This window comes from Thamnophis sirtalis, unplaced genomic scaffold (genome assembly GCF_051295495.1).
Source record: "Thamnophis sirtalis isolate CommonGarterSnake01/CBP01778 unplaced genomic scaffold, rThaSir2_p1.2 scaffold_16, whole genome shotgun sequence".
In the NCBI taxonomy this organism is placed as follows: Eukaryota; Metazoa; Chordata; class Lepidosauria; order Squamata; family Natricidae; genus Thamnophis; species Thamnophis sirtalis.
Window position 1 is genome coordinate 3,030,390 of NW_028261396.1, and position 14,004 is coordinate 3,044,393.

Here is a 14,004-nt window from a genome sequence, read left to right on the forward strand (position 1 = left end):
GTCCTAGCTTATTTTTTTTATAGATATTGCCTTACTAATTATGTTAAAATTGTGCCCTCTTTTGTTTTTGTTTTAAAGCTATGTAAAACCGGGTTAAAAAGACAAAGACAGGTACAGCAACTTTCTAAGCAAAGGTCACATGTTTTTCTGTTATCATGATGGAATGCCATGCTGGCTGTTCTACACTAATGCACTTTGTTTTTTTGGGGGGGGGGCTTGCTTTTGATGTTCTGCTTCTTAGGTTTTGCATGACAAAAACATAGCAGAATTCTGCTCTCTCAACACATTTGAAAAACACGGTAGTTGAGAAAAGAATGTTTGTATGATTGTAGCACTCATATGTTACCTCTAAGATACACTTCCACTTTTTACTGCTTTTCTTTAAAAAAATAAGTGTTCTGGATTCCAGTGAATATCATAGTGTGAATACACTCACACAGAGAATTTGTTAAATGTAAATTTTCTTAAGGTTATCTTACGCTGCATGAAACACTATTTTTGTCAAATAATTATTAGCCCCAGTATTATCTTTTAGATTGAGAGTTTTTTCCCCTTTTCTTTCTTATATGATATAAATATTAGTGTGGTTGGAATGCAGTTAAAATCACAAAAGCAGAATTCTCAATAGTGTGCTTGAAAACCACAGTAGATGTGTGCAAAATGTTTGAAATTTAAGTGTTTCAAGCTCAAAATTGAATGTTTTGACAATTTTGAAGTTAACATGGGTTTGAAACAGCTGCTTGCCGCTTACCGACATCCAAAATGATGGAAACAGCCTGCTTTCAACTCAAAACAAGGCTTTTAGATGAGAAGCCGGTTAATTTGAATTTGAAACCGTTCAAATTGGAGACATTCCTCAGCAGAGATATAATATAGACTTTATTTAATGTGAATTGTGCTAATACAGCTAGCTTTATGCAAAGCTTTATACAAATACTGACTTTTGTACCGAAAAACAAAAACTCCTTTCTGAAATTGTGAACTATGTAGATTGATTATACAGGCCTGTTTGATTTCTACATATTGATCAACACCTGTAGAAATCCTTCAGTCTGTCCCTATTTAATACATATGTAGAAGGGTTTCTTTTATTCCATTGAACTTTATAAATGTAAAGCTACCTGCTCCTTTAAAGCTTTCTTGGTTTTAATTCCAAAGCGTAGTAGCATGTTCAACCTTTTTTCTACATTTGATTAGATTATCAATATAAATAGATTGTGAAAAATGTATGGTGTTTTGACAATTAAAAAAAAAACCCTTTCGCTATTGTTGCATTGATGTTAATATACATGAAATTATCAATTTAATCTTTTAAATACTTATATAGACAATTGTAAATTGATACTCATTGCTCCTCATCTGTTTTGGAATTTGATGGGATGAATGCTTGTGGAAATTTATTTTAGAATAGTATTTTTGAACCTAGAATGTGTAAAAGTGGGCCATATTAGTCAGGCATTTTTAAAATTGTCTCTAGAAAGATACCTTTCAGCTTCTGGTCATCTTGAATTTAATTGTATGAGTGAGCAAGCATTTCTACGAGTGCCTCCCCCCTCTTTTGCTTTATTTTTGACTTTGATTCAGACAGAATTGTCCACCATTCTTCACACTTTTTTCTGGTACTTGTTTTTGGTACCATATTAGTTTCAATTACTTTATTTGTTTTTTTACTCAAATCTGCCAACTGATCTTGAAAATCAATTGCATATAATAGTCCCAGGAATACATTCAGAGAAAATATGAGGCAACAGAATACAATTTTCCTAGCTGTAAAAAGTTACAGCTTTTTATTAACTATATTAGCTTTTATTAGGATGTATGAGTCCATGAAAATAGCAAGTTGGTTGTTAAGTCAGAGATTATTATTCAAATTGAGTGAGGTACTTTCTACTCTTCTTTAAAAAAAAAACCCACTTTATTTGGAATATAGAAAGTGAATTCAGCTTGCTAGGCTTTAATGCTAAGATTGTACATACACCATGAGAAATATATTACATGCACAATAAAAATATGACAAGCTCTTATACGGCATTATCACTAATATTGCATGTCTACACAGAAGTGATACTCCTTCCCCCTTTTGAACTGATTTAAATGTATGCAGATTAAGCCAATATCTGATTCCAGAACTGCTTCATCTTTTGTTATATTCTAAAACTTGCAGGTGCCTTTGAGACAAATTTACATATTTTAAACCTAGCCATGATTATTTTTCTTTTGATCAGTGTGCTCCACAGGTAGATTCTGCTGTGAATGGACTAGGTACTGAAAGAGTAGAATATATTGGAGAGGTCCGTCAAGATTTTCCTTATTTTTGTACTAGGAGCAATTTCTTTAAAAATTCATTTCCCATCTTGTAAGAACCTTCAGGGAAAGTTCTTGCCTGTGACACCACATCATGGTGTATACTTCAATCAGCGAGTCCTCTGGTGGTATGTCAGTATTCCCAATTACTGATACTGTTAATAGTGACTCAAAACATGTTAGCTGTTTGTTTGTGTTTGCAAAGGAATCACAATAAACACTTCAACATATTGTCTGTTGCACTTCTCCTTTGCCTAGGGGACAGTCCCTGGATCAGGAGCATCCCATGTTCCTTTGAGCTCCATGAGTGTGGATGCCGTGTGTGAGAAGCTGAAACAAATAGAAGGACTAGATCAGACTATGCTGGCTCAGTATTCTGCAACTATAAAGAAGGTATGTTTCTGCATTCATAAATGGTGCATCTTCTCCTTAGTCTGTGAAAAATCCACTGTTGGAGAATAAAAAAAATAATTATCTTTCAGTAGATTGAACATGCAGAGAATATGTTAAACTAAATTTGTTCACTTGCCAAAATGCCTTTAATGAATTAAGGATAGATTAAGATTATAGAAAGGTAAATCATATTTAAATAAAGTATTATGTATGTGTTAAGTGGGGCTGGGATTTTTTTGTTTTTGTTTTAAAGATGAATGTTAGTGTATTAATATAACTTTCCCTTTAGGGAAGGCTTTCTTTTTCCTTTTTTGTATTTGACAATAATTATTTATTTTATTTATTTATTTAATTGGTTTGTATGCCGCCCACTCTCAAAGAGACTCAAGGCGGCTTACAAGTAAAAAAGGAAGGGGGGACATACAAAAAAATAAAAAAACAACATTAAAATTCCACAACATTTACAACTTAGGATGGGGCTGGATAAATCAACAGCCCCAGGCCTGCCGGAACAGCCAGGTCTTGGTCGCTTTGCGGAAGGCCGGAAGGGTAGTAAGGGTCCGGATCTCAACGGGGAGATCGTTCCATAGGGCTGGAGCAGCTATAGAGAGGAGTTCCATAGGGCTGGAGCAGCTACAGAGAGGAGTTCCATAGGGCTGGAGCAGCTACAGAGCAGCTACAGAGTCGGCCTCCTCCGGGTTCCGTCTACCAGCCAATGCCACCTGGCTACTACCCGGGGGAGGGCCTTCCCTGTGGCAGCTCCGGCCCTCTGGAACAAACTCCCCGCAGAGATTCGGACCCTCACCTCTCTCCAGGCCTTCCGAAAAGCCGTCAAAACCTGGCTTTGCCGGCAGGCCTGGGGTTGATGAGTTCCCCTCCCCGCTCGACCTGTTTGGCTGTATGATTGTTGGTTATTTTAACTATGTGTATTGTGTTCTATGTTCCCCTTTCCCCTTTTGAGTTGTTCGCCGCCCTGAGTCCTTCCCGGAGAAGGGCGGCATACAAATAAACTAAATCTGAATCTGAATCTGAGGAGAGGAGAAGCTACCGAGGGGTCGCCAGCCGACATTGGCCGGCAGATGGAATCCGGAGGAGGCAATAAGGAAGTCTGGGCAGTAGACCTTCTGTTCTCCTAAATGTGGAATGAGCAACTTCAATTATTAAATTTATTCCCCCACCCCCTCAATTGATTTTTATTTTATTCAAACGTTAAAGTACAAAACTCCAAAAGGAAAAAAAAAGGGGGGGGGAGTTAATCACAGAAGCAAACAAACAACAAATAACATGAGCAAAACATTAGAAAGGTGCATTAAAAAAAACCACAAACGCATATTCACATATTACCATCCCCTAGCTGAATACTGATAAATATATTACAACATATTAGTTTCCCACCTCTGGCGAAACAGGCTTCAATTTTTTTTTCTTCCAAATTTCTAATTCTGCTTACAAATTATTAACCTGTCATTTGTCTAATACAGTGTTTCTCAACCTTGGCCACTTGAAGATGTCTGGACTTCAACTCCCAGAATTCCCCAGCCAGCGAATGCTGGCTGGGGAATTCTGGGAGTTGAAGTCCAGACATCTTCAAGTGGCCAAGGTTGAGAAACACTGGTCTAATATATTAATGGACAAATAGCAAGTAGAACAGCAAACACAAAAAACAAAACTAAAAAATCAAAACCCTCTGTTAAAAACTTAGTTTATTCAACGTGTAGAAAATTTACCATGGCTTCTTATCTATCCCAAGTCATCCCAACAGTTAACTCTGATTCATCCTGGATCAAATATCCACGATTGTGGATAAAACCTTAACAAAAACACTGATAGCATAATACTTAGGGCAGCTTGCAATATTTCGCCTGCAGGCTCATTTGTACATCACACAATTGTTTCAATCTCCCAACAAAATGGATACCGCAAGAGGAATAAGTACTTCCTCCTGTAGTCCTTCTTCCCGTTCCCAAATCAGTTGAAATTCACAATTTTAAAATACTGTATCTGAAACTGTTATCAAGTTCCTCCTAGAAAAGACTTTAATTCAATTTGGACTTTATTCAATCTGACACATTTTGAAAGGTGTGGGGTAACCTACACTATCTATGCTGCCAATTTATAAGTAGTTTTGGAGAGACTCACATGAAGACTGGGCATTACTCATAATATAAACATATAATACAGAAACTTCCTAAAGTTATTATATAAAATACATTATATAATGTATCCTAAATGATATTTTTTTTTGAAATATAACATGCACTATCCTTGTATAGATTATAAATGCTTTTGAAATGATTAAAGTTTACTTTTCTGCCATTTATGAGTAATACCTATGTTGTGTTTCTATAATTTTTTTAGGCTAATATAAACGGTCGTGTTTTAGCACAGTGTAATATTGATGAACTAAAACGTGAGATGAACATGAATTTTGGGGACTGGCATCTCTTCCGGAGCGCGGTAAGACTTGTTATTACATAAAATATTAATATTAATAATTAGGACTGCTGGGTGGTGGAACTTAACATTTGCCTTTCTGCATATATTTACTTTGAAGCATATTATATAGTTTCAGTAAAATTCAATGTTATATTTGCATAAGATTTCATTCTAAGAATGGTTTACTTTACCTTACCCAAGTTTTGTTAATAATTTCTCCAGAATTTGTAGTTTCATATTTAAAGTGGCAGGAACTGTGCCTGGAAACATTGCAAGGGACATAGAGGGAGATAAAGAGAAAAAGAAAGAGCTGAGAGAAAGAAAGATGAGGGAAGGAAGGAGAGGGAGATAGAGAAAAAGAGAGAGATGAGAGAGAGAGAAAGAGATGAGAGGTAGGGAGGGAGAGATGAGAGAGGGAGATATCATATTTTTTGGAGTATAAGATGCACCAACGTTTTGAAAAGGCAAATTTTTTAAAAAAAGGTTTTTGCACTCTTCTGTTTTTCCCAAAAACGGCTCCATTTTTGTCAAAAAGAAAGGGTATGCATAGTCTTTAAGAGGCTTATAGAGTGCTCCCGGGTGCTGAAGGGCGCGGGCACGGGCACAAAATTGAGCAAAAAATTGCCTGTTTTTCACTCATTTCTGCCCTCCCCAGCCCCCAGGAGCACTCTGCAAGGTTCCTAAAGGCTATGCATGGCCATTTTGTGAAGGGGAGCGGGGTTTCGGGAGGCAAAAAAATGCTGTATTCAGTGTATAAGACGCACCCAGATTTTCAGCCTCTTTTGAGGGAAAAAGGTGCGTCTTATACTCCAAAAATATGGTACCTATTTCCCATGGAAAACACGCGCCACAAAACCTGGGTAGGCATAACTGGGAGTCAAGTAACTGGATGGGAGTGAGTGACATAACATTGGCCACGCCCAACCAGGTTTTGTGGCTCCTGGTGTTTTGTTTTCTCTGGGAAACAGTGGCTCTTTGAGTGTTTAAGGTTGCAGACCCCTGGCTTAAATTATTCCTCAATCAGCGTAGCCATTGCTGGAGCTGAGGTTTCCAAGGCTGTGAAATGCTGCTTTAGACTGAGTGAATCATGTAAAGCTTAAGATTGCCACAGAAAATGTGCTTCATAGTTCTTTGCTAAAATAAGACCATGTTTTAGTTGTGCTGTTATGTTCAACTTGCAGTCTAATATCTTTCTTATGTTAGGTACTTGATATGAGAAATGCAGAAAGTCAAATCGTCCATGAAGATTCTCGACCAGTGAATGAGCATGCCAACACAAATCCTCACAATGATCTCGCTCGGCGTCCAACTCTGAATAATGAATTACCCCATACGGAACTTACTGGTCTTCCAGGTCAAGCTCCTTATGGTCTTAATTTTAGCTTTGAAGAGCTGAACAATATTGGCCTAGAGGAAGCCCCTCCACGTCATAGCAATCTAAGCTGGCAGGTAATTTCACTTCAGATTAGATATAATTCAGTCAGTGCCTTTTGTTTTAATCGTAACTATTATTCACATACAAGAGTAAAGCTCCTTAAAAGAGTTTTTTAAAGAGTATATGTTGCACATCAGAAATAACTATAAAAAGTAAAAGTTACTACATTTGTTTCTACAGGTTCTAATTACGCAGTTATATGTTCCATTTCAATTACACAAGAGTTATATATAGACTTTTCTGGACAAATACCCTTTCCTAATACAAAATGTGTTGTATTGGGAAAGGCTGTTGGTTTTAACAGAAAATTGTTACAATTTCCCCTTCTATTCTAAACAGGAAACCATTTATATGATAAATGAATTTGCTGTATTGAATCCTCACAGAGCCTTACCCTGACAGGACCAATCTCAACCTATGCTAGTTACCATATTTTTCGGAGTATAAGATGCACCGGAGTATAAGACACACCAAGGTTTTGAAGAGGCAAATTAAAAAAAAGTTTTTGCACTCTGCAGACCTCCCCAAAATGGCCCGTTTTTCAAGAAAACGGGCCTGGTTTCCCCCCCCCCCCAAAAAGGGCATGGGATGCTTATAGAGTGCTCCTGGTGAGGGCGGAGCTGGGGGGGGGCAAAAACGAGCAAAAACCAGCCTGTTTTTTGGTCATTTCTGCCCTCCCCAGCCCCCAGAAGCTCTCTGAAAGCCTCCTACAAGCTATGCACGGCTATTTTGGTAAAGGGGGTGGGTAAAGGCAAAAATGATGTATTTGGTGTATAAGACGCACCCAGATTTTCAGCCTTTTTTTTGAGGGAAAAGGTGCGTCTTATACTCCAAAAATACGGTATATATTGTACCATTGACGTAGTGCCCCTTTCGGAAATATCAAGCAATTTTTATTCATAACTACTTATTCAGGTTTTATTTTAGTCATTTGTGCCTATTTAGATGTATTATGTATATAAATTCAAAAAAATATTTTAATATGTTTTCTTTGTCTTTAAATAGTCACAAGCCCACCGGACTCCAAGTCTTTCAAGTCTCAATTCTCAAGATTCTAGTATTGAAATTTCAAAGCTCACTGATAAGGTACAAGCAGAATATCGAGATGCATATAGAGAATATATTGCTCAAATGTCCCAGTTAGAAGGAGGTGCAAGTTCTAGTACAGTTAGTGGTAGATCTTCACCACATAGTTCAGCAGCATTTTACATGGGTCAGAGCACATCCACAGGTTCCCTTCATTCCAGTATGGAACAAGATAAGGGAAAGGATGCTGAACAGAAACAAGACGATGGAAGGAAATCCTTCTTGATGAAGCGGAATGATGTTGTAGATTACAGTAGTTCAGTATCTACTAACGATGCATCTCCATTAGATCCCATTACTGAAGAAGATGAAAAATCAGACCAGTCTGGATCCAAGCTTCTTTCTGGGAAGAAATCTTCGGAAAGAACTAGCATTTTCCAAGCTGCAGATCTGAAGTTGAAAGGGGTAGCTCTACGTTATCAGAAACTTCCAAGTGATGAAGATGAGTCTGGGACAGAAGAATCTGATAATACACCTCTCCTCAAGGAAGGTAAAGACCGGAAAATAGAAGGAAAAGTAGAGAAACAGTCCAAATCTCCAGAACATGGCTCTGAGCCCATCAGAACCTTGATCAAAGCAAAGGAGTATTTGACCGATGCTCTCCTAGACAAAAAGGATTCCTCTGATTCTGGAGTGAGATCCAACGAAAGCTCTCCAAATCATTCTCTCCATAATGATGGAGATGACTCACAGCTTGAAAAAGCAAATCTCATTGAGCTGGAAGATGATGGCCGTAGTGGGAAAAGGGGAATTCCCCATAGCTTGAGTGGCCTTCAGGATCCAACCATCGCCCGTATGTCAATTTGCTCAGAAGATAAGAAAAGTCCTTCAGATAGCAGCTTAATAGCGAGCAGTCCGGAAGAGAATTGGCCGGCCTGTCCAAAAGTCTACAATTTAAACAGAACGCCTAGCACGGTCACCCTGAATAATAACAGCGCACCAGCCAATAGACCCAATCAGAATTTTGAGGAGACCGACGGTATCATAGTAGAACCTCCTCAAATCATTCTGTGTCCCGGATCGAGTTCTAACTCGGTGGCAGTTCAGAACGATAATATTAAAGGCGTGGCCCATAAGCGTAGTCAGCGTTTAAGTTATTCGAGGCTTTCAAAAGATGCGTCTGAGCTTCTGTCCGTTACTGGTTCCGACGCTGCAGGCTTTGGAGAAGAGAGAGAGAGCATTCTTTGAAAGTAATCCCAAGTTACCCACATCGCCCCCATCTACCTGATTTATTTATTTTTTATTTTTACTACACAGCCTCCTTTTCTTAGTCCCTTGTCAGATTTACACATTTCTTTATCATTCCAGTGTGCAGCTTGTTTCTCTGCCCTTTGCCCATCTTTGCTCTTCTCCTAAAAAAAAAAATTAGGGTTGTAATCCAGTTCAAAATCTCATGGTTTAGAATAGACAAAAATACACAATATATTGAACATTAGTTAAATAATGGCAGCCGTTGATCAGGTAAAGATTTTTTTTTCTAGGGAAAGTATGCATGTTTCTGTCTGCATGTTGAAAAGGAATGATGAGATAAAAATGAATATCATACATCTGTGTAAGAATCAATGTAGCAATTTGATTTAACATTTTTAATTATCAAATAAAGACACTGGCTAGATCAGTGTTTCTCAACCTTGGCTACTTGAAGATGTCTGGACTTCAACTCCCAGAATTCCCCAGCCAGCAAATGCTGGCTGGGGAATTCTGGGAGTTGAAGTCCAGACATCTTCAAGTAGCCAAGGTTGAGAAATACTGGGCTAGATGTTTACAAATTGGATACCTGTGATTTTATACTTTTCAGTCCTGTGACACTTTAAAAAGTATTGATGTTTAAATCGCTGAAATTGAAGTATTGAAACTCTTTTTTTTGCTGATTTAAATGATTGTCTTTGGGAACGCTATATTTGTGATTGCAAATTTGAGGAAAGAATTCTGCATGTTTGAAATGATAATTGTACTCAAGATTTAAGAATAAATTGTCAGATTTTTTTTGTTTACCATAGACTATAGTATGACAATAGTTCTAAAGTAATTGTGAAGAGTAACTGTGATTGTGATGCTCTATAGTATTATTTTCAAGGGAGTGCTTTGATGTAATCTTTGGAAAGTATTTCTAATTTTAAACAATAGTGGCGTTTGATTAATGTGTTTTACTTGATTGTGGAGAGCAAACAGAATTGGTGGCTTTCATGGCCTTAGTACTTAGCAAAAATGTAATGTTTGCCTTTATATAGCAATGTTTGGCTTTATGTAGCGTATAATTATGTCCATCCTGTTTTTAGCATTGCAGACAAAGTATCAGTACTTTATATGTAAATGAAAATGCATGATTTTAAATAGGATTTGTGAATTGTATACATTCCACTACAATGGAGATAATAATAAAACCACAGGCATGCTTCTTTTGTGTTGGATGTTTTCTTTAATTTTAATGAACATCTTTTCAGTTGTTCGGTAGGATTAAACAGTTGAGTTTTTTAAAAAGGGGGATTATGGTAGAATTAACCTTATTGTGAATTCAGCACTTACGGTCTTATCATATCTCTGTGTCTCCATTAACTTTGGTGGGAGCTGTTAAGTGCTCTGTAAAGAGCATGAATTCACCATCTTTTGCATCTCTGAGCTAAAATCATCTGTTGATCTCTTCATCAGCTCTGCTGTGTAAATACTTTTTTAGTGAGAAGCTGAATCATTTATTCTTCCTTACCATTTTCCTAATCGCTTAAAGGACCCTTACCGTGTTGCTTGAATGTTGATTTGAGATCTGTACATGCGGTATGGGTTTCCCCAGTGGATGAAATTCAGCTATTTTCTGTTTCGAAGTATATGGGAAATAGCTGAAAATACAATAAAACCCATCCAGTTTGCTGAAGGAAAGAAATTAGATGGATTCTGCCTGGAGCGTTTCCTTTTTTAAATAGAGTGCTGTGTAGTTCTATGCACATACCAGAATTCTTTGAAGTCTTGAAACGGCTATACTATTGAATCAAAACCCTTGGCGTTAAACTTGTTTTCATGTAAAATCTCAAAATTCCAACAAAGCTTTACCATGTCTGGGGGCTTTTCATTTCAATATGTAGTTTGTATTAGGTATTTAATTCTGCAATGTGGGAGGTATTTTTAATGCTAAATACAACAGTTGCTGCTACACTTTCAATATATTTTTTAAACGAACTGGGTACTGAATTTTTGTTGAAAGTCTTTATTGATATTTACAGGCAGAATACTTACAAAAATAGAGAGGGGAAGGATATCCTCATAATGAAAATGGGGGAAATTATAGAAGACAGTGGCTGAAGAGAGAAAGAGAGCTACCACATGCACAAGAGAAAAGATATCAGGTCTGACATAGCTCACAATGGATATTTAACCTTTCTTTTTCTCCCCCTCCCTCTCAAAAGTATTAAATGATAATGATATAATATATAATATATTCTTCTGAAAAGGCTGTTACATTTCCTAGCGATGGAACTCTTTCATAATACCATGGGAAACGTACAGGCCTACACAGTTGGAAGTTAAGAAAGTTCTGTGGAAGTTGCAGAAGGAATTATTAAGGTTGCAATTCTCAGGAGCCAGTTTCATTTATTTCAGGATATCTAGTTAAATTAATATTGGATTATATCCTTAAGTTCATCATTTGGCATTCTTCATGTTAACTTTTGAAACTAGGATGAGTCCTCAGATAGAAACTAAAAAATCTGCACTAATTCCAAATTGTTTATTAAAAAAACAAGAATCTAAACCAATTATCCATTTTTAGAATGGATAAGAATCTAAACCAGTTAGCCATTTTTATTTTAAATTGTTCAAGTACAATTCACGAAATATATAGAAGAAAAGCTTGGTTAGAAAAATAATGCAAATGAATAACAAAATGTAAATACTCTGGTTTTATTAAGAAAATTGTACCATTTTATCATACATGAGATGACTTCATGACCTTAAACCATGATTTATTAAATAAATTGCAGACAGCTGGATTTATGTAACATGCTAAGTAATAGATCTGGACTAGTGGGATGCAAAACATTTTGAATTTGAACAGCTATTTCCATTTTATCAGAAATGTCATCACAATGCCGGAAGCATTTTGAAGCTAGTACACTTCTGGTAGGAACAGAACAATTCATTTCAGTCCCATTGGATGCTAGACGGAGTTAACCCAATCTGACTGCTATCTCCACCAATTGTGGAGAATGTGAGATTTTGCATTCCCTAATTGCTAATATAAAATGCTACAGATTACAAATTTGTATTTTCAAACTTCATTGTGTAATTTTGTACGATAAAGCAGAGGGACTAAATTTTAATAATAGGTTTAAGGATGTTCAAAAGTTGACCTGGACAGGATTATTATTATTATTATTATTTGCACATCTCATATTATTTACCTTAGGTCCATATATTAAGTTCTAAGAAGTAAACTTCCATTCATAGCAGTATTTAGATTCAAAATCTAAGCTCAAACAATAAGATGTTGACAAACACTCATAAACTTTTTTTTTTAATTCCTGCTTCCAAAAATGTTGCAGTAACCCTTGAATCCATGTGCTTTCCTCTTCTCTTTAGATTGTCAGGTGACAAGACTGGAACAATTACTTCCTCTTAAACAACTGCTATTCCCAGTTAGGTCTTGCAAACTATTTGTTTTAATTGATACTGGCTTGTTCCCATATGAGAAGTCAAATTAATCACCTTCCCCCCTATATCAAATATAGCAGAACTATAGTAAAGGGAAGCAAATGCTTTTATTTCCCCTTTCTACCATATACTGGTATTTGATGGAGGCCGCATAAACAAATTGCTTACAATTTCCAAACGTTAGATTTCAGAACACCAAGAGCAGTGACCTAAACTGAAAAAGCTCATTTTTTAAAAAATTATGGGTGCCTTTCATTTCTTTGTGTTACATTTATATCACTGCTGAAACTTTATTTATAGGCCATCAAGTTGGTGTTGACTTTTAGCAACCAGATAGATCTCTAGGATGAGCTGAGACAGTCCATAAATTTTATAGCTAAAACAAGATTAGCTTGTTAAAGCTTACGTATGAAACTTCTTGAAGCCATGTACAGCATCTGCACTTTTTTTTATTGACTATGCAGCATGCTGAGCTTCAATCTTCAACAAAGAAATATATGAAATTACTGTACACTGCAGGGGTGGGTTCCGGATCCCGGTGCAACAGGTACGGTGCAACGGGGCCGGGCTTCCACCACATGAACACACGCAGTGTGCAGCGTGCGCATGCGTGCTTACTGCCCACGATGCTCCAGCTCTTTGGCGGAGCGTCGTGCAGGCGCCGTACGCTCCATGCACATAAGCCCTGAAGAGCTCAAATACAGGTAAGGAGTGCAGGCAGGTGGGCTCTCCAGAGCACCATACCGGAACGGTATCTAGTGCTCCCAGCAGGCACTGGTACGCTCGTACCGGGGTGTACCGGTCGTAACCCACCACTGGTGCACTGTGACAACAATGTTAATTTAAACTTTCTTGGAACATTAAGAGGACTAAGTGACTTATTTGCCAATAAGGCAGGTGCGCCATAGCGGCCAGAGCTTTATTGGATAGCATTTATTTTTTGTTTTTATTAAATTACTCGAGGTTTGAATACTATCAGTTGCTTCCCTTCCGTCTCTATCAGGAAACGTGGTCTCAGGATTCTCCTCTTTGCAGTTACTCACGTAAAGAGGAACAAACATTCTTTTGTTACTAGTGCTCCTTTCTATTTTCAGCTTTACGTACATTTATGGATGGCATGATTCATTATTTTGCTTCCGTGAGACCTTCCCCCAATTTGGCTTGGGCTGAAAAGTCTGAACTAGAGAGGCAATAGATATTTCCATTTTTACCAGGCTTTGAAGGCGCCCATCTGCCCAAGTTGAGCACAGAATGATAGAAAATGGTTTTCTTCTATAAAACAGCTGTGACCAGTCCCCTCCCATTCATCTGAAGAGAAAATTCAGGTTGAATAATCCAGTCCCACTGCATCCAATTCATAGGCATCTGTTGTGTCTATGTAGAGACACAGGCCAACAGCCAAATGTATGGACTTGATGATAGTTGTTGGTAGCAATTCAAGGTTTTTTTGTACTGGTTACTTCTTTAAAAAGGATTAGACTTTTGTTATGTTGTATTATACACCACCATTACCTGAATAGACTAGTGTTTCTAGAAAATGGGCTTTGATAGTAGACTTCCACAGACCTACACTTAGATTTACATCTGACACTAAATATTTCAAAGATTCTGCTCCTGTCCTGCTCTTCCTGGTGTCAGGAAGTTTACTTAAATAAAAATGTTCTTAAACTACATAGATATGTGCATGGTTTCTGTTGCTATTGATCTGA

The 14,004-nt window shown here is 37.3% G+C and overlaps 1 protein-coding gene across 5 annotated transcripts in view; it reads left to right on the forward strand.

The window, feature by feature from the left end:
• Nucleotides 1-10,052, forward strand: part of KIDINS220 (kinase D interacting substrate 220) — a 64,690-nt gene extending 54,638 nt beyond the window's left edge. For 4 of the 5 annotated variants that reach the window (XM_087702754.1, XM_087702753.1, XM_087702755.1 and 1 more), the window contains 4 exons: nt 2,563-2,697; nt 5,056-5,154; nt 6,337-6,582; nt 7,574-10,052. In XM_087702754.1, coding sequence (XP_087558880.1) covers nt 2,563-2,697; nt 5,056-5,154; nt 6,337-6,582; nt 7,574-8,842 — 1,749 coding nt within the window. In that variant the 3' untranslated portion in view covers nt 8,843-10,052. Of the gene's footprint in view, nt 1-78; nt 112-2,562; nt 2,698-5,055; nt 5,155-6,336; nt 6,583-7,573 lie in introns of all 5 variants that reach the window. The other variant, XM_087702758.1, reaches the window with a different exon arrangement.
• Nucleotides 10,053-14,004: the final 3,952 nt, after the last annotated feature.